Here is a 19,835-nt window from a genome sequence, read left to right as displayed (position 1 = left end):
CGGCGACCGGGGTCAGCCTCAGGGCTGTCTGCAGATCTCCCTCAGCTCGGCAGCCCTGCGGCCAAGGGCAGAGAGTCCTGGTGCTTGTGGACCCTGGTTGCTACCCCCAGCCTCGCCACTGGCCTTCCTCTGCCCCCAGCGGGTGCGACCTCGTCTTGTGGCGCGGCTGCATGCCCAGCAGTCACCTGTGTGGCACAGTGTCTGTGCGCTCAGCAGTCGCAAAGACCCGTGACTAAGCAGCAGCACGGAAGTAAGACAGTTCTAACCAGGGAGCTCCGGGACACAGAAACGACCTTTTACTGCACCCAGTTATCTAGAAAAAGATAGTGAACAATTAATTTTTTTATAAACCAGGTTTATCCAAGTTGAGGGAAGGGATAGGATATAAAGATTAAAGGCAACCCACTGAAAATCACATATATTTTATTACGGAAACAAAACCCTGAGACTACGTGAAATTCGAAATTTTCCCAAGGGAAATGAATGAATACCATTAAAACTGAGCCCAGTTTATAAGGGTCCAGGGAGCTGTTCACCCGGAAAGGGCATAAATCCTCTTCCCAGGGAGCATTTAAAGATATTTCTGAGAAGCCTGCTGCCCAGGGTCAGAAGTGAAAGCATCACTTTCCCGTGGAGGCCGGTGGTGCCCTGTGGGGCAGGCGCTCGCTTTGTGGCCTAGGGGTGCCCTGAGCTTTGGAGTTTTATGTCAGCAGGAGTATTTTTATTTAATGTCACATGGTCAACACAAAGAAAATGCTCTATTTTTGGACCTAATTCCAGCAGGGCACAGAATTGAGAGTTTAGCTTGTCACTTTGTTTTCTGCCGAACTTAGTCAAGCTCAAATATTACAATCTTTCTGTTCCTGGAGTGAGGCTTCCTGCCCTCGTTAGAAATATTGAAAACTGCCTTGTACCCACATCTTGCACTGTTTGTTTAGTTCTTTAATAAATGAAACCTTAATCCATGTGCAATTTCTGAAAGCCTTTCTTTCAATATTTTAAGAAGTTATTTCCCCTGATAAGAAGCCATCTTGTTGCCCCATGTCAAGCCAAACGACAAAGCCTGCCAGGCTGGTTATTGTTCGTACTCTTTTCTTTTACAGGGAGAGGACGGAAAGCCAGCGTGCGGCTTTGATAAACGTTTGCCCAATTGGATCGCATTCAAGTTGGTGTGTAAAGCAGTGGGTCCAGAGTGGTGGGTGGGGCTAGGGAGGGGGCAGGATGAAGTGGAAAGAAACCCAAGCCCTGCCCCCAGGCCCTGGCACTAACTTGCTGATGACTTTGGACAATTCCCTTCCCTGCTCCGGGCCTCTGTTTCCTCATCTGTAAAATGGGCAGATTGGCCGGGTGGCCTCCAGGTGCCTCTGATCCATTCCTCTGTGCTCCTGCCCTCTGATGGGGACAGGGCCCTGGGGGCTGGACTGGAGTTGGTTTTGTCTGAGCAGGGAGGGAGCGGAGTGGGCTGGGAGGTCGGGGCGGGCCCGCCTTCCTGAGGGCCCATTCTGTGTCTGTGGGCTGGGCCCAGGGCCTGTACCACATGGAGGTTCTGAGAAGGTAGATTGGGCACAGCACATGGACTTTCTGACCAACAGAACTTTCCAGGAATGCCAGGGCCTTCCATGGGAGGTGGTGATTGCCCTCCCTGTGGAGGCGTTGGGACCAGGTGGTCATCGGGGCTGAGGACGGTACCAGGATGTCTGCGCTGGGGAGACTGGACTCGAAGTGTTTTTTGGGTTTTTTTAAAATTTATTTATGTATTTATTTTTTTTTGGTGTTGGGTCTTCATTGCTGCACGTGGCCTTTCTCTGGTTGCAGCGAGCCAAGGCTACTCATCGTTGTGGTGCGCAGGCTTCTCATTGCAGTGGCTTGTCTTTGTTGCGGAGCACGGGCTCGAGGCACACGGGCTTCAGTAGTTGTAGCACACGGGCTCAGTAGTTGTGGCTCGCAAGGTCTAGAGCGCAGGCTCAGTAGTTGTGGCGCATGGACTTATTTGCTCCGCGGCATGTGGGATCTTCCCGGACCAGGGCTCGAACCCGTGTCCCCTGCATTGGCAGGCGGATTCTTAACCACTGCGCCACCAGGGAAGCCCTGGACTCAAAGTGTTTTGAAGGCCTTTCCAAATCCCAGCGGCTGTGGTTCTGTGTGTCGAGGTGAACTGATGGCCACAGAGGATGTGGCAAAATCCCACTAGAGTGTCCCCAGCGAGACGCACAGCCAAGCTCAGCAGGGCCCGGCCACACCAAGTGCTGGCAGGAACTGGGAGCAACTGGAGCGCCGCTGCCTTGCTGCTGGGAGGGCCAGTCAGGGCAGGCACTGGGAAAAGCAGCTTAGCTGCTTCTCGTAAAGGGGAATATACACCTACCATGGGACTCAGCAATCCCATTCCTGGGTACTTACCCAGGAGAAATGAAAACTATGTCCACACCAACAATTATGTTCATAGTGGCTTTCTTCATAGTGACCAAAAACGGAACACAACCCAAATGTTTCCAGCAGCTGAACGGGTAACAAACTGGGGTCCATCCACGTGATAGATCATTACTCTGGGCATGTGACAGTGTGGAGGGACCCCAAAACAGTACAAGGAAGGAAGGAAGCCAAGCACAGGAGGCAGTGCGCTCCGCGAGTCCATTCATGTGACGTTCTGGAAAAGGCAGCATTATGGATCAGTGGTTGCAGAGTGGGGGTGAGGGGCAGGTTTGAATGCAAATGGGGGGGCCCAGGGGATGAGGGATCTGCTGTATCTTGGCTGTGATGGTGTTTGCAGGACTGTGTGTTTGTCTACACTCTTGGAACTGTGTGTCGTGAGTGAATCCTAAGCTGTGTAAATTGAAGAAGGGCAAGTAAACGATTCAAGCAAAGAGCAGACAAACGACAGGAAACTCTCACCCCAGCCCAAAGCAGGTGCCGCCTTTGAATGCAGGCCTGCCACTCCCATTAGGATGGCTAAGTGCACGCACAGATGTAGAGGAGGCACGTGCTGGCTGGGGTGTGAGGAATCGGCGCCCTCGGACACTGTTCACGGGCTGTAAAATGGTGCAGCCATGGCGTGAAAGCCACGTGGCAGTTCCTCAAAACACTGTGATCCAGCAATTCCACTTCTGGGTTTGCCCAAAAGAATTGAAAGCTGGGTCTTGAAGCGATATGTCAACATGCACACCCACGTCCACAGCAGCATTATTCACTGTAGCCAGAAAGTGGAAGCAACCCAAGTGTCCATGCACAGACAGACGGACACACACAGTGTGGTCTGTCCCTACAGTGGGAACTCATTCAGCCTTAAGAAGGAAGGAGATCTTGACGCCTGTTACAACGTGGGTGAGCCTCTTTTTTTAAACTTGTTTTTTAGTGGTTTGAGAGACGGCAATTTTTAAAAATTAATTTATTTTTGGCTGCGTTGGGTCTTCGTTGCTGCGCTCAGGCTTTCTCTAGTTGCTGAGAGCGGGGGCTACTTTTGCAGTGCACGGGCTTCTCATTGCATTAGAGCCCCGCGGAGCACGGGCTCTAGGCACGCGGGCTTCAGTAGTTGTGGCTCGCGGGCTCTAGAGAGCAGGCTCAGCTGTGGCGCACGGGCTTAGTTGCTCCGCGGCATGTGGGATCTTCCGGACCAGGGCTTGAACCTGTGTCCCCTGCATCGGCAGGTGGATTCTTAACCACTGTGCCACCAGGGAAGTCCTGGATGAGCCTTTAGAATGTTGTGCTCAGTGACCTAAGCCTGTGTAGGTGCCGAGGGTCCAAGGGCCCTGTCCTGTAGCCCATGGTGGGGAGGGGGGCAGACACGGAGCCAGGACTGACAGGTGTGGCGAGACCGGGGGAGCAGTGTGGGGCTGGGGCCCAGGTTCCAGGGCTCTTCGCAGCTGGGTGCCGCCAAGCCGTCCTCAGGAAGCTGCAGCTCAGCCGGGTCCCAAGTGGTGTCTGGGGAGTGGGCAGCTGAGAGATGGAACAGGTGGGCAAGCGTCTGGCGCTCGGAGGTTTTGGATTCACTTTTTCACACCTAAGTCCTGGTAGATGGAGTCTTATTTCTTTTCTTCTTTCCTGAAATTTACTGATACCGTTGTTGTTGTTAGAATAGCTAACATGTTCATACCCTACCATATCCCAGTACACAGAGGGATCCAGGGTGAAGCCAGCCTCTGTGCACAGCAGGTGTGGCCAGTGTCCTGCCCAGGTGCTGTCACCTCAGCTCCTCAGTGCTCACAGGTGTGCCTCCCACTGCCTGGGCCTGCACTGCATCGCTGGGGGCTTTCTGTGAAAGTGCTGAGCTCGCTCATCCATCCATCCATCCGTCCATGTGTCCATCCATCCGTCCATGTGTCCATCCATCCGTCCATCCATGTGTCCATCCATCCGTCCATCCATGTGTCCATCCATCCGTCCATCCATCCAGGGGTGAAATGTTTGCTTGGTCACTCAGTCAGTGAACATTTTCTGTTAGGAGCTGGTGTGAGGGGACCCCCAGTTACCACCTCACTGCAGAGAAGAGACCAATGATGAGCAAACAGCTGAAGGTCAGGGCAGTCAGGGAGAAACAGGAGTAACTCCACCCCGACAAACGGAACAGGCAAGATTTCAAAGGAGGTTGAAAGCAAGGTGGAAATACTCCCTTAGGAAAACAACTTTGAAAAATAAGATGGACCTATAAACAAAGAGGTCCTAGAAACACAGGGTCTACTGCCTGGTGAAAAGGTCAGTCATGACACTTTGTCACAGACGTGACATTTTGGCGTGGTGGGGGTGAAGAATTAGTTGGGACTTTTATCAGTTTCCATGGTCACACATTTCTGTACTATTTGAATTTTTAGCATATTTCAGAAAAGAAATAAAAATGGGAAAGAAGGAAATGTACTCCTGGCCGTGGTGGCAGGGGATTTTGCACCATGCAGACGCACCCAGAGCCCCCAGGCGAACCCAGGCCCGGATCTGAGTTGGGTCTGGCAGGAATGAGCTGCAGGGCGGCCCCCAGCCCCAGGGAGATCTGGGTGGGGAGTGCCTGCGTTACCAGAGAACACCTCTGGGGGGCAGCAGAGGCCACAGAACGCTCTCAGCGTGCGGAGCAGGGACAGGGCTGAACCCAGTGTGGGCGGAGGAACGGAGGAGCCCTGTTCTCCTCTGCGCCCGGGAAGGGGGTGTCCTCCTTCCCTCGAGCCTTCCCACCCCCATCCACGCTAGGGCAGGGCTGGCCCCCTGCCTCTTCCGCAGAGGCCGGGAGCCAGTTCTGTTCTCCGTCTCTCTCCCCTGCCCACCCCTCTGTCTGTCTCTCTCCCCACCCCCACTCCCACCTGCTTCTCTGCGTGTCTCCCTCTCCCCATCCAAGGAGTCATCTAATGACAAACCTCTTTGTCCTTCAAAGGTGTCGACATCTGTCATTTACGTCACAGGCACTTGCAGAGCTTGTTCTGAGGGCCGGACCCTGAGCTATGCACTGTAGGGCTAGCAGGAAGTCCAAGTCCAACCCCAACCCCTGGGGAGACCGTAGGGCACTCACAGCTAACAGGATTATAAATCAGACCACAGCATGAGCGTTAGAGATCAGGACTAGGGAATACGAGCTGGGCTGGACTTCAAGGCCGTAATGAAACACAGAGTGGGTGTGCATGCTGGCCACTGGGTCCTCCACAGTCGCTATGACTGGGCCTCAGGTTTAGCTTTGAGCTTCCTGGTAGCCACAGAGAAAAGGGAAACAAGATCAGGCACCAGGTACCTACCTCCCTGCTCGTGGTCAGAAGCGCCAGGCTGTCCAGACTCCACAGGGAGGACTGTCTGTCCTCTCCCAGGCTTTCTGGAGGGGCCACTGAGGTGTCAGGGCGACACCTGGGCACTCTCACTGCCCCTTGCTGGGATGTAACCCCAAAGCATCACTCAGACAGCACAGGAGGGTTGGGGGGATGGAAAGCAAGGACCCAGCCTCCCCCGGGGCTAAACCTTGAGGAATTGAGGGCCTTGACATTCTCTGAATAAATAGTGGGGCTCTAGGCCAGGTTAGGTTTATATTTTTATAACTTAAAAAAATTGAGGCATGAAGTACATGCAGTAGATGCACTTGGTGTGCCGTCCTGAGTTTTGACAAACGCGTGTGATCGTATAACCGTGACCGCGGTGCCCCATCTGCCCAGTTCCCTCCTGTCCCCCAGCCCCCGTGACCCCTGGTCTCTTCTCTGTCCCGTAGTTTTGCCTTTTCCAAAATGTCATCTGAACAGAACCCCGTGGTATGTGCTGGCAGGGCTGTTGAGGGGGTGAGCTGTGCAGGCATGCGTGTGTAAGTGTTTGCATGTGTGTGTACCTGTGTGCGCGTGTGTTTCCGGTCCCTCCTCGTGCGCCGGTGGCCCTGTCCGCCCACCACCCTCTCTGCCTTACTTGCCACCTCCGCTAGGGATGAGCTCCCTTGGGAATGAACCTCCATCCCTCGTCAGCTGACAGTCCCCCCTTGTTTTCAAGTGGTTCCTAACTGCCAGCCTCCAGTGAAGGGCATGGCCCCCACTCCACCTCCTGGGCACTGCTGGGCACTTTCGTAAAGACACACACGAGTGACATCGGAAAGTGAGGCTGTGGCGCGGGGACCCCGTGGGTACAGCCCCTGGAGGGGCCCTTGTTCTGCTGTGCCTCGTGTCCGTCCTCCCCGCGGGACGCTGGGGGCGAGCGGGGCCATGCGGGTACCTCCGTCCTGGCTCTTGGCATCCGGCTGTCCTGGCGACCCTCCAGCGTGAGAGAAGTCAGACCTTCGGGGGTGGGGGGCACACAGTGGGGGCTTTTTAATTCATCCAGGTTGTGGTTCTGCTGAACCCTCCCGGGCGGCCAGTCAGCTGTCACCAGCGATCCCCCGATGTCCCCGCCACCCGCTCTGGGGGGCAAGCTCTCTGCGTTCCCGCTCAGCTCACCTTCCCCGCTCCCGCCTCCGCGGCTGGCCAGGAGCCCCGAGCCCCGCTGTGGCCGCTGGAGGAGCCGAGGCCTAAGCCTTTCCCTCCCCACAACGAGCGTCAGGCTGGCTGTGTCCTGGTCCTGGGAGGACAGCAGGTTTTGCAGAGCGCGGCTGGGATGCTGGCGAGGAGACTGGCAGTGGCCTGCCCCTTACTGTTACGGTTGCCCACACGCTGGGCCTCGCGTTGCCTCGGGCCCTTAGAGGGGCTTCTCCATCCGCCGCGTGTCTGGGGAGGCTCCAGCGCCCCTGCACAGGGCTGGGGGCAGGGGAACTCACTCTGGGACGAGGCCCTGCAGAGCAGGCCCCTCCTGGGGAGCCCGGGTCTGGGTGCGGGTGGCACTGCAGGGCGAGGAGGGGGGTGGGTCTGCCGCCAGCTCCTGCCCACCCCGCTGCACATCAGACTTGGCTGCATCCCCAGGAGGCAGTCCGGCAACAGCCTCCTGCACCTTCTCTCCTGTACCGGAAGGGCGTCCCTGCTCGCGGCCTTCCCTCTACCCGCTTCTCTCCCGCCGCCATGGGTCTGGTTTCCCTCCGCAGCCCCCAGGGCTGAGGCCCCTGAAAGCCTGCGCTCTGGGAGCAGAGTGGCCTGAAACCAGAGACATGAACGCCGGGGGATTTGGCTTCAGCTCATTAGACGCCATGAACCCGCCTGCTGAAGGATCCCAGCCTGCGCCCGCCTGCCTGGTCTGTTAACGTCGTCCGGGCCTCGGGCTAATTTGTTTAGCTGTGCCAATCGGTTGAAGGTTGATTCAATTGGACTAGGGTTATTTGTGCCTGGATTTGCTGAGTGTCATTGGAGGTACGTGAGGTCTTCATTACGGTGGCGAGATGGCTTCATTAGGGTGATGGCCACTCCTGCCCTCCCCTGACCCCCCTTCTCCGAGCACCGAGGCCCTCTCCCGCCTAGGGAGGGCATGGCAGCCTTGGGGGGCTGGTTCCCTGGTGCAGCCTGGCTTGGGGGGTGAGCACTGCGTTGAGGGTCCAGAGACCCAGGTTCTGATCCATGCTCTGCGTTGACCACCTGTGGCTCTGCTCAGGAAATGGTCACTCCTAAACGAGTTTGGGTGACCTGCTCTCCTGCAGTCATCCCCCCGGAAGGACCCTAAAGGCATCCACCTCCCCAAGCCTCAGTTTTCCCATCCACAAACTGGGAACACCCGTCTTCCCTCTTGCCGCCTCCGGGGTGGGCTGCCTAGTCTGCGAGCCCCTGCGACTTGTGCACTTGGCGCCAAGGTCACAGGGAGGGCAGGTGGGGTCCGCGGGCCGGCAGAGCGCGCTGCCCAGAGCTGGGCTCTCTCTCCAGGCAGCTGGGAATGATGGATGGATGCGGGGCCGCCCTGGATGAGCAGACCTGGCAGTTTGCCGCTCTCCTGCCCCGGGGTCAGACGCCGGCTGGTTCCTCTTCCCCGTCCTGTGTCCTCCTAGCCCGTCCTGGGCATCGACTCTGGGGCTTGTGCCTGGGGCCGTGGGCGGGCAGGCGGGAGGCCCCATCCCTGTGGCAGGGCCGCTCTCCGGGTGCCCCCCTCCCAGCCAGCAGGCTCTCTGGCACAGAGCAGGCACCCAGGATAAGAGTTCTGGGTGGGGCTGGAGGGCCCAGGTCACAGGCGAGAGCGACTGAGGTCAGCAGAGGCGAGCGAGGGGTGGGGGTGCCCGCCAAGGAGTACCTGCCGTGCCCCGAGATTGCCAAGAGGGCTGGAGTGCTGGCCGTCCTTCCCCATCGCTGACGTAGGAGCCCAGAGCAGGGCAGGGTGGGCAAAGCATCCGGGGGAAAGATCCTGCCCACGCTCCCCACCCAGCAGCACCCCAGAACCAGCGGGCTTGTCCTTCCATCCCTTCCAGGAGAGGAACCAGAGCCGTAGCCAAGCGTCCCCCTGGGTGGTATTTCCTAAGCGAATACCCTGTGTTCTAAGAGCTCAGTGGGTCTCAGCAGCTTAGGCTGATCCCTTACCTGAACCTGGGGGAATCTGAGGCCCAGAGAGGGGAAGGAGTGCCCCCAAGGTCACACAGCACACCAGGGGCAGAGCAGGGACCACCGCTGAGGGCCACACGAGGAAGAGACTGGTACTGACCCAGGAGCCAATCCCTCCATCTAAAGACATTTGTTAAGGCTCAGAGAGGCTAGGTGACCTCTCTAGAGAGCTTGTCCGGGGCTGCACAGCTGCTCCACTGAAGAACTGACTGCAGACCTGTCTGCTTCTACACCCATCCCTGTACCTCCCTGTGCACGACAGGCATCAGGGCTGTTCTGGGAAAGACTTGGGGATCTCCCTGGAAGCCAACCCTGAGAGGAGGGTCTGAGAAGGAGTGCTGTCATGGGGAGGTCCTCTCAGGGCAGGGGGCGGTGAGTCAGGGAAGGGTACATGTCGCCCTGTGGACGGCTGCGGCTCCCCCCTGCTCAGGGCCCTGGGCGACACTGTGGAGCATCCCTCAAAGCCATCCTCCTCCAGGTATTGGGGGTATTTCTACACCAACTCCATCAGGTGCTGGTGAATGTCTGTGTCCTGGACCATCTCCTCCTGGGATGTCTCATGGTCCTCATGTCACCAGGAGGAGACACCAGATGGAAAAACTGAGGCTCAGAGAGTCTTGACTGGGTCAGAGCCCAAAGCAGCCACACCAAGAAGCCTTCCCTCCTTTTCTCCAGCTGGGTCCCACCCCTCATCAGGCTCCTGTCCCACCAGGCCGTGAGCCCCCCAGGGAAGGGTTTGTTTCTAACTCACCTGAATGTCCCCAGCTGCCCGCATGCTCTGGGCCCCAGGAAAGGGTCAGTCGTGTCCTGGGTCGGTATCTGGATGGTCTGTCTGTCTTACCGTGTGTTCCAGTTTGCTGTATGACGAACCATACAACAATGATTTTACTATAGCTCATGACTTCGTGGGTCAGGAATCCGGGCTGGGCTCGGGTGGGCGGTTCTTCTGCGCCACATGGCGTTGATGAGAGGCCACCTGGGGCAGTGTTTGTCCTGTGGCTGGCTTATCACTGAGCGTCATGTCTTCCAGGTTCCTCCATGCTGTAGCAGGCATCAGAATTTCCTTCCTTTTTAAGGCTGAATCATATCCCATTGTGTGGATGGACCACATTTTATTATCCATTCATCCACTGATGGTCACTTGAGGTTGTTTCACTTTTTGGCTACGGTGAATAATGGTGCTGTGACCATGGGTGTACAGGTATCTGAGTCTGAGTCCCCGTACGCTCTTTTTTTGTGTGTGTGTGGCCATGCCACATGGCATGTGGGATCTTAGTTCCCTGGTCAAGGATCCAATCCGTGCCCCCTGAAGTGGAAGCGTGGAGTCCTAACCACTGGACCACCAGGGAAGGTCCCCCGCCATACACTCTTGAGCGCACAGATTAAGGGGAGGGGGTGCAGGCTCCACATCAACGGGAGGAGGGCAGGGACTTGCAGCATCTTTGGTCCACCATGCTGTGCTGTGCAGAGAGAGGGGTTGCCTGGACACTTGGGGTCACGTAGCAAATAGGGAGGCAGCAGCAGCGACGGCAGATGGTGGGGGAAAGGGGAGCTGGGGGCCCGCTGTCTGGGGTCTGGGAGGATGGGTGGGAAGCAAAAGTGGCCTGAGAAGTGAAAGCAGGGGCTGGAAGCCTCTGGAGAGGGCGGGGCTGTGGTCCTCAGGTCTGGCCCAGGGGGGTGTGGTTTCAGAGGACACAGGTGGCCTGGGTGTGAGTCTGGGCTCTGCCGTCCAGGAGCTTTGTGACCTGAGCTCTCAAATGTCCTCCCTTGGGAGATGGGGGGAAATAGCACAGCCGCCCTCGCAGGATGTAGAGAGAATTCAGCGGGGAACTCCTGCAAGCCTCTTGCCTGGCTCTGTCAGCGGGTGATGAGAGGGGCCGTAGACTCGCCTCCAAGGGCCCAAGGTTATGCCCACATGGATCAAAGTTGGCAGGGCTGGGGCTGGGGGCGGGTGGCTTCCCAGAGGACCAGGCAGAGAAGGGCTGGCGGTTCCCTGTGGTGTAGCAGGGCTCACCCACCTGCGGCAGCAGCCCGGGCGTCTCCCTCCCAAGGCCGTGGTGCTGGGCCGGCTCCCTTCCCGGGGCCCTGCCCTCGGAAGCCTGGACCAGCTTCCCTACTGGGACAGGGCCGATCGGGGGAGCCTTCCAGGGCCTCCTTACGTCAAACTTGGGAATGGGTAACATCAATCCCACGCCATTCCAGTGGCAAAGCGTGTCGTGGGCCTGGCCCAGACCCAAGGGAGGGGAAACAGACTGCTCCTTGGTGGAGAGAACCACTGTGGCCGTACCTGCAGGCAGCTCCCCCAGAGTCCCGGCCACGAGAGTGCCGGGCGTGATGCCCCACCACCACGGGCTGGGGCCGGGAGCCCCTGACTCTGGCGGGGGTGGGGACGCTGGGGCCTGAGAAAACGGCACCGGGAGCGTCCACAGGCGCTCGGTGTGTGCTCAGGGCGTGATGTACGGGGGGGTGACTAAGTCAGCCAGGCTGGACCCGCCGGCCAGCAGTGGGTGTCCTGCCCTGGCACCTGGAGGGCTGAGGCTGGCGAGGGGGCACCTTCCTCGGGTCGCTCCCTGCCCCCCGCTCCCCGAGCAGAATCCCGCCCGCGCCGTCTCCCCGAGCCTTTCCTTGCACGTCAGCCGAGTTCCCATTCCCCCAAGGCTGCCTCACCGAATATTCCTTCTTTCTCATCACCATAATTGTTCATTTGTAGGTTAAGCTGCACCTGGGGTTCTCAGAAATCCACTCGCTCCCTTGCAACTTGCCAACTTCTCCAATGTCTCGTCCTCCTCTGCCTCATTCCTTCTTCTTCTGGAGGAGGAACCTGGCCACGGCGGGGGGGCGGGGGGTGCGTGGGGAGGGTGGCAGCTTCCGGTGCAACCTGTAGGACTTTGCCTGGAAACGGTGGGACTCGAGCCACGCTCTCAGCTGGAGAGAAGGCAGCCCGATCTGTCTGTCTGTCCTCCCTTTCCAGGCACCGTGGACTAGAAAGATTAGTCAGGCTTGACCAACATTTTCCAGCACCTTCCACGTGCCAGGAGCTCTCTTCGTGCCCCGGTGATATTATCTTGTTGAACACTGAAGACCACACCCCCTGCGGTCCGCATATTGTCCCCAGAGAACCAGGCTCAGGAAGGCGTGTGGCTGGCCCCAGGTCAACTGGACGGTGATGAGCAGAGGTGGGATTCCAGTTCGGCTGGGAAGAGGAGACCAGTGGATAGGAAGCTATGGCGCAGAGGGCTCATGGCCTTGGGGTGGCACCCCTGGCAGGGGCACAGCACTGGCAGAGCAGGTGGTAGGGAAGCTCGATGTCCCGTGAAGGAGCGGAAGCCACGGCTGGGGCTGGGTCCCGTCCTCCGTCCTCCGTGCAGCTCGTCAGAGCCCTCGGCCTCAGGGGGCTCTGCTCACCTGCAGCGGCACCCAGGACGTTATCAGGAGGGCAGCAGGACCTGTTGGTCAGGCCGAGTGCTGGCGGGGCGGAGGCAGGAGGCCTCCGGAGACTGGGAACAAGGCCAGAGCCCAGGCGGACTGGGCACCTCGGGGCCTGGGGAAGCTGTCACCTAGCAGGGCTGGCAGAGGGCCGCACAGGAGAAGAGGCCTGATTGACTGCAGACCCCAAGCCCAGAGGCACCCCCGCTGCTATTCCGCCAGTTCCTGCCTTTCTGAGATGGTCCAGGGTCCCCCTCCCGCCCTGCAGCAAGAGGGCCGGAGCCCCAGGCCAAGGGTGCTGTTTCCTCCCTCCTTCCCTCCCTCCCATCCAAGCAGCCAGCGCACATCAGTACAGGGAGGGAGCTCTGCTGGGCGTGGGGATATGGTGGTGACATGATCACAAAGGCCACCGTTTAGCAGGAGAGGGAACAAACAGGAAACAACAGGTCCGTAATGTGTGCTCCGGGGGCTGAGCCTTGTGGGAGGAATAACGGGGCCGCCGGCTTGGGTTGCAGGCCTGAGGAGTCCCTGATGAAGGGAGATGAAGGGACATTTGGGCTGGGGCAGCGGGGAGGCGAGCAGGCCATGGGGATGGAGACGAGGAATCAGCTGTGTGAGGGCCTTACGATGCAGGGTGGGGACACAAGTGAGATGGGAGGCTGACATTTGCTGAGCAGCTGTGTCCTGGGCCAGCAGGTGGGGTGGGGCAGGTGCAGGGCCCCTCACTGCACTGTCCCCTCCCCCGGCCCCCACCGGCATCTCCTCATCCAGGACACCTGCCCGCCCCGGCTGGAACAGGCCTGAGTCCTGGGGGAGGGCCGTGAAGACACAGACAAGCCTCTCTCCTCGGATGACAGTATCACTCGTCACTGACAGGAAGCAGCTCTGCGCTTCCCACAGACCCTGAGGGGTTGGGCTGTGTGTTTTTAGCCCATCATACAGATTATTATTCCATTAGCGGAGTCACACAGTGGGGGCCGCGGGACTTTCATCTCCAAAAGGCCTTGCGAACATTGATCACTAAAAATTAATTAAAGCATTCTAATCTCCAAATGCCTCTAGGCTGCAATATTCGCTTCCTGTGTCAGCTGAGAGAAACACAGCCCTGGTTACGGGAAGCTCCTGGTGGGGGCATTGTTCACAAGGCAGTGGGGCAGACGTCAGACACGTGGGGAGAAGGGGTGAGCGGCCCTGTCCCCCCAGCCCCTGTCCCTCCGGCCGTGCTGTACTGGGGATGGAGCCCAGTTCTGTGCTGAGGTCTCGTGCCCTCCTGCAAGGAAGCCGTTTGCCAACCTTGAGGGCTGTGTCCCTCTGCTTCTGCTACATCCCCGGGGGGATTTGAGGTGGAGAGGCTGCGTGATGCTGGACGACCCCCCACCCCGGACCTCCATTTCTCATCAGTTACTTGGTCTCTGGGACCCCTTCCCATCCTGATTCCCCCAAGTCCGAGAGAAGCTTCTGGTACCCTGCTGCCTTGCCAGGCTGACTCTGGTGTAAACTCCAGTTCAGCCAGAAGTTTGAACTAATAATGCAGGTTCTCCGGATTCATTATGTTCCCCGGGTTTCTCCCCCCTTGGGAGCCCTTGATGTCAAGGTTTGGGGAAGCAGAGTGGCCAGGCGGCGGGCCGTCCTCGGGGTGGACCAGGGCAGGCTCAGTAGGTGTCGGATGCAAAGACCCGGGGGCCTTCTGCCTGGCTGCTGTGTGCCTCGCGTGTGGACGTGTGTGTGCACGGTGTGTGTGGTCCCTACAACCCAAGATTCAGAAAGCCAGGGCTGTCCGGGCCTTCATGGCCTGACGGGTGCTTGGGGATGGGCCTGCCCGGCCACGCGCCCCAAACACACGGAGAAGGGTTAGGCCTGGTCTCGGGACTGTTGGGAGGGTGCTGCTGAAGCAGATTTTGCAGGCCCCAGGGTGCAGGGGGCAGTCCTGCTTAGTCCTGACTTAGCAGAGTGCAGGGGCTCAGGGAACTCTCAAGCCGGCCGCAGGGCGGTCCAGCACCTTGGCTGGTGGCAGGGCTGGAGTGGACATCTGGTGAGCAGGGGGCCGTGGCTGAGGGTCCCCATCAGAGGCCAGGGTGGGGCGCGCTGGTCCAGGGCTCCCGGGAAGGGCTCTGATGATGGTGCCGCCACGCTGGCAGTGCTGACGGCTGTTTGTGCCAAGCTTGTGGGCGTGCGGGGTGGGATTCTGCGGAGTAGCGATCAGCGAGGGAGGCTCTGGAGTGACGCTGGGAAGGCCGTGCAGACCGGAGCCCAGTCAAGAACTGGGAACCGGAGCCTCGCGGAACGAGCCGCAGCGCTGCGTCCGGGGCGAGGGTCGCCTGGCCTCCCATCCTGGCGCGGCCTCCGAGGCGCTGCGCACCCCCGGGTGAGTCGGTCCCTGTCTCTGAACGGCAGCATCCTTGTAGGCAAGGCCTGAACTCTGAGGTGCTCTAAGAGGTAGAAATCGTGCATGTGAAACACTGGCCCAGGGCCCGCCTGGTCCGAGGAGGGACACAGCCCATCAGGGTACTTAGTGGCTGATCGTTGACCCATTACAGAGCGAGCCTTCTCCAGGGCTGGGGAGCGCGAGTGCGCACGGCTGCCTTCCAGGAGCTTACCTCCTCGCTGAAGGGACAGACGTTCAACAAGCAGCTCCTATCTAGTGCACTCAGTGCTGTGATGGGGAAAGAGGGGCTGTGGGTGCCCAGAACAGGGGGTGGGGTTCTCAGGGGGAAGGTCCATGAAGAGCTCTCCCAGCTTGGACCTAATGAGTGAGTAGCTCTTCTCCAGGTGAAGCTGTGTAGAGAGTTCTGGAAGGAGGAGCCGGCGTGTGCATAGGCCTAGGGAGAACGAGTGTGCGCAGACCATGAGCTGACAATGGTGGTGACCGTGACGGTGATGGGGATGACGGTGATGATGAGGGTGACGGTGATGGTGATGATAGAGGTGATAGTGATGGTGGTGGTGGAGATGATGATGATGTTTATGGTGATGATGGAGGTAATGGTGGCAGTGATGATGATGGTGATGACTGTGATGACGGCAGTGATGATGAGACAGCAGTAGCAGCAGCCTTCTCCACCCCGGTCAGGGCTTCAGGTCAGCTGAGGGACCAGAACAAGAGCGCTGGCTCGTTAGGGATTGGCCGACTTTTCCTGTGCTCCTTTGCTCTCCGATCCCTCCGCCTTTTCCATGGCCCCGTGCAGACTACACCCCCTGGGTTCCTCCTGCCTGTCTTTAGACAGGGCTTTGGTCTAAGCCACGTCCCATCCCGGGGATGAGGACCACCCAGGCTTCCATGTCCCTCAGCTGTACCCCAAGTCCTCCACGGATGGCCGCTCCCAGTCTGGTCAGTTGAGGGGGGTGAGTCTCCACCTTGGAAGGGTAGGCCACCTCTCCCTGGTCCCCTCACCAGAGCAGCCTCTACAATGAGGTGATGGCGGGCAGCTGCTGGACCGCTGTTTCCAAGGCTGGCTGCAACCAGGGGCCTTATCAGGCAGGACTGACCCCTCTGACTGTCCCCTGAACCCATCTTCCTGGACCCAGCTACATCTTCCAACCTCTTCCTTAAGAGCAAGTAATTGGGATTTGAAATTAAGACCAATTTGGAGGTTCTAGAAAGCCTGTAGGGACCCCATGTGGTCAGCAGCTTCTATTGGAAATGAACCAATCTGTGAGCTTCTGTCCCTAAGTGGCCCCCAGCCCACATGGGCACTGGCTGGGGAGCCCATGCTCCCCTTCCACCTGTGACAGGGAGCTGGCTGAGAACACAGGACATAGGCCCTTCCCAGAGGTGTGGCCCCACGCTTTCTAGTCTCCTCCAGACCCTCCAAAGGCGTCCATGCCCCGCCCTGGCCTCCTCCCTCACGCCACAGCCCGCATCAGGCACTCAGTGGGTACCAGGCGTGGGGCTACGCTCACCTTTTTACGGATGACAGAACTGAGGCCCACGAGGCAGACCTGTCCAACCTGAGCCCGGATGCTTAGCCACGAGGCCACGGCCCAGCTCACTTCCGCCTCCCACCGTGTTCCAGCCACGTGAGCTCCCCCGCAGTCCTGCTCATGTGTACAGCATCCTGACACGAGCAAAACAATCATCCTTTCATGTTCCCTTGATGCCTCCCACCTCTGGGGCTGAGCCCTGAGCTGCCTCGAGGCCCCTGGGTGGGGAGGACAGACAGGTGAAAGAAAGGTCAGCCCAGGGTGCAGAGCCAGCTCACAGCGAGGGGAGCGGTTGGGACGGCCAGGCTCTGTGAGTGAGAACATCCTCTCGGTTCCCTCGACTCCTGTTTAGCATTTCAACGGCCAGGGCTGGCAGTGATGTCCTTGAGTCTGGCTGGGGAGCGAGGGCGCAAGAATCCTGGATGGGGTGCAGTAAAGGGGAGTTCTGGTCCTGGTGACGGTGGAGAGGCAGGGAGGTGGGGAGGGGGTCGGGGGGAGTAGCCAGGACCTCTGGCGTCCAAGGGGCTTTGGGTGTGGGGGCACACGAGAACTTGGGGGCTTCTGCCCTGGTGCGGCGTGGGGAGACTGAAGGCCCCTCGGCTGTGCCCTGCCCACTTCTGACACAACATAGGCAGGAAGAAGCCAGGGAGATGAGCAGGACAGGGTCCTGGCTCCGCGCGCCCGTGTGGGTGTTCGGTACACTTGGAAGGGCCGTCAGGGATGGAGAGGCCGCAGCCTGGGCGGACGTTGTGACCGGGGCAGACGGCCTTGAGAGAGGACGATGCGGAGCCGTGCTCGTGCACGTGGCAGCAGCGTGGATGCCCGGCCCTCCCCGCAGACGTCCCCGCAGGACCTGATACACTCACCAGCTTGGCAAGCAGCCCCCAGCTTTTAATCTGTGGGAGAAGCGACCTTTTATGTTTCAGATCACATGAAGTTAATTTGCACTCCAAGTTCAAGAGAGCTCCTGAGAAGGTACAAATGTGATTTCTTAACAGCTGTTCCTGTAGGACTCAGCATGACAGAAATGATGAGAAGTGAGGATTCATTTTTAGAGAGAAAGAGATGCTCTCTCCCCAGAGCCAGCCCTGGATGGCGGCCATCAGATGAGAAGAGCTGCGGGAGCGTGGGGGGCCAACTGCTCACCCTGTACGATGTTCCTGACCCACAGCTATCCTATTGCTGCTTGAATACCACCAGTGATGGAGAGCTCACCACCTCGAGGGCAGCCACATCTAATGCTGGTCGGGTTGGCTGTGGGAAAGTCTCTCCAGTGTCGGGTCAGATCTGTTCCGTCGATTGTGCTCTGCCCTCTGAAGATGTACAGATCACCGCCCCCTCCTGTCTGGTGTCATCCTCCCCTTCTGCTGACCACCTCCAGTTCCTTAACCGTGTGTCCTAAGCTGGGGTCCGGGTCCTCCCATCCTGTCCCTGGGGGTGTTCTGATCTGCCAATGTCCCTAAAGTCAGGCACTCAGAACCAAGCAGGAGGTTCCTTTTTCTGACCAACCGGCCAAGAGTCCCATGACTTTCCTGCTTCTGGACACCGCACCTCCAGCCGAGGTGCGCTGCTGGCCCGCCTGGGTGACATCCAGGGAGAAGCCACATGTGACCGGTTCTGTGCCAATTGCTGTGGGAGGTTGGGCAGGGGACGTGGCCGCAGGAGCGGTAGGTCTAGTCCAGGCACCGAGCTGACACTGATGCGGGCTGTGGTTTTAGGGTGAGCCCAGCTGTCACGTCTTCCCTGCCATCCCCCCCATCCCATCTGGGCCCTGACGACTGGACCAGGGCCGGTCACCTGACTTAAGCTAGACCAATCACATCAGCAGTTGGGGTATCAGGTCAGTCCCAGCAGGTGGCTGCGGGGCAGCTTTATTCCCATGGGGTCTGGGAAATCTGATGTCCATTTGCAGAGAAAGAAGAGAGATGGGGTGGGGGAAGCCATGCGGAGAGAGGAGTAAAACGTGAAGCAAATGCAGAGAGGTGGGGGTGGGCGCACACCCCCAGAGCCCCCTGTGACACCCGCCCTCCCAGCCACGTAGACCCACAAGGTCCCACAGGGAGGGAGAGGGGTGCTGGGGGTCTGGCCCTGAGCCCTTCCTGGTGCCAGGATTCTCCAACGTCCTTGGGACCCACCTCAACCTTGCGGAAAGATCCAAGGCAACCCAAAGCCACCACCTCTCAGGGTCCCACCCTCCTTGCTGCCCAGGGTGACACAGGCCAACAGCCAATGAGGGGCCGACAGCCCATTGCCTGGGGCTCCTGGAGGCTGTGTCATCTTGTAACTTTTGTAATTTTTTCCCGCCACTCCTTGGGGATGTTTACTGGCTACTGGACCTGTACCTGCCCAGGTGTGGAACCCGCCAGTTGGGGCCAGGGGAGGATTGTCCAGGCTGAGGCGGCACGATTCAATGCTTGGCCAAGAGTGGTTAAGACCAGTGTGGGCTCAGCCTTTCCTGGGCCCTGCTCTGGCGTGAGCAAGGGGCCTGCCCTCTCTGGGCCTCCAGTCTCTCCCCTGCAGAATGGGGACAGTTGTGTCTCCCACCTCACAGGCCTGCTGTGGCTGCTCGAGGAGCTCTAGGAGCCAGTGTAGGTAGAGAGCCTGGCACAGAACCAGTCCCGTGGAAGGCAGGTCCCCGATAGGAGGATGCCTTGCAAGATGGTGCACTCACGTGGCTGGCAGGGGGTGCTGGCAGAGGGCCAGAGGCCTTGGTTCCCCTCCACGTGGGCCTCCCCCCGGCCCCCACTGCACCACCCCTGTGTTCTGGCGGCAGGCTCATCGCCTGTTATGATACCAGCCTCAGACGTCAGACAGCATCTGTTATGAGCGCAATTGTGCCCCCTCCAAATTCGTGCGCCGGCGTCCTAACCCCTAGTAGCTCAGGATGCAATTGTGGTGGAGAACGGGGTCTTTAAAGAGAGAATTAAGGTAAAATGAGGTCATGTGTGTGGGTCCTAATCCAGTCTGACAGGTGTCCTAATAAGAAGGGGAGAGTAGGACACAGACACACACGGAGGGACGACCACGTGAGGACACGGGAGAAGACGGCCATCTGCAAGCCAAGGAGAGAGGCCTCGGGAAGAACCACCCTGCCCACACCTGGATCTTCGGCCTCCAGAGCTGAGAGGAAATAAATGTCTGCTGTTTACGCCGCCGGGTCTGTGGTATTTGTTACAGCTGCCGCGCTGACCGAGAGCATCTCTCAGCTGCACTCTATCCATAGGGCGATCGGAGGCCTGCCCAGGCTGAAAGAGGGGCCACAGGTGACCCCACCCCTTCATGGGAAGGTTCTGGAAGAGCAGGTGGTCCAGGAATAGCGATGGTGGGAAAGACCGTGTGCTACACTGACGCACACGGATTGCCCAGGAGCGGGACTCAGGCAGGTAGTGCGGAGGGGCAGGCAGCCGAGAGGAGGCCTGCTGCATCATAGACGCGGGCCGAGGGGCCGCGGGGCCGAGCGGGGCCTCCCCAAGCCGCTTAAGCTGCCGGCTGCGAGGGTGGTTGACAAGAGGCGGCTGCGCCCAGGGCCCAGCGTGTAACACCTGAGAGCACAGTCCCGCGGCCTTGGAGGCAGGAGGTGCAGCCGGAGAGCCCGGCGCTTCC

At 59.1% G+C, this 19,835-nt stretch overlaps 1 protein-coding gene across 4 annotated transcripts in view; it reads left to right on the top strand.

Moving 5' to 3' along the window:
- The window catches only part of LOC132505316 (uncharacterized), a 56,252-nt gene that overhangs the window by 5,225 nt on the left and 31,192 nt on the right, over positions 1 to 19,835 (top strand). For 3 of the 4 annotated variants that reach the window (XR_009535361.1, XR_009535360.1, XM_060123330.1), the window contains one exon: positions 1,104 to 1,169. Coding sequence is in view for 1 of the 4 variants with exons in the window: in XM_060123330.1 (XP_059979313.1) it covers positions 1,104 to 1,169 (66 nt within the window). In the remaining 3 variants the exon portion in view is untranslated. Of the gene's footprint in view, positions 1 to 1,103; positions 1,170 to 17,230; positions 19,370 to 19,835 lie in introns of those variants that run through there. The other variant, XR_009535362.1, reaches the window with a different exon arrangement.

The sequence above is a fragment of the Lagenorhynchus albirostris genome, chromosome 15 (genome assembly GCF_949774975.1).
Source record: "Lagenorhynchus albirostris chromosome 15, mLagAlb1.1, whole genome shotgun sequence".
NCBI classification, from domain to species: Eukaryota; Metazoa; Chordata; class Mammalia; order Artiodactyla; family Delphinidae; genus Lagenorhynchus; species Lagenorhynchus albirostris.
Note: the sequence above shows the minus strand (reverse complement) of the source record. Positions and strands in the feature narration are given on the sequence as shown.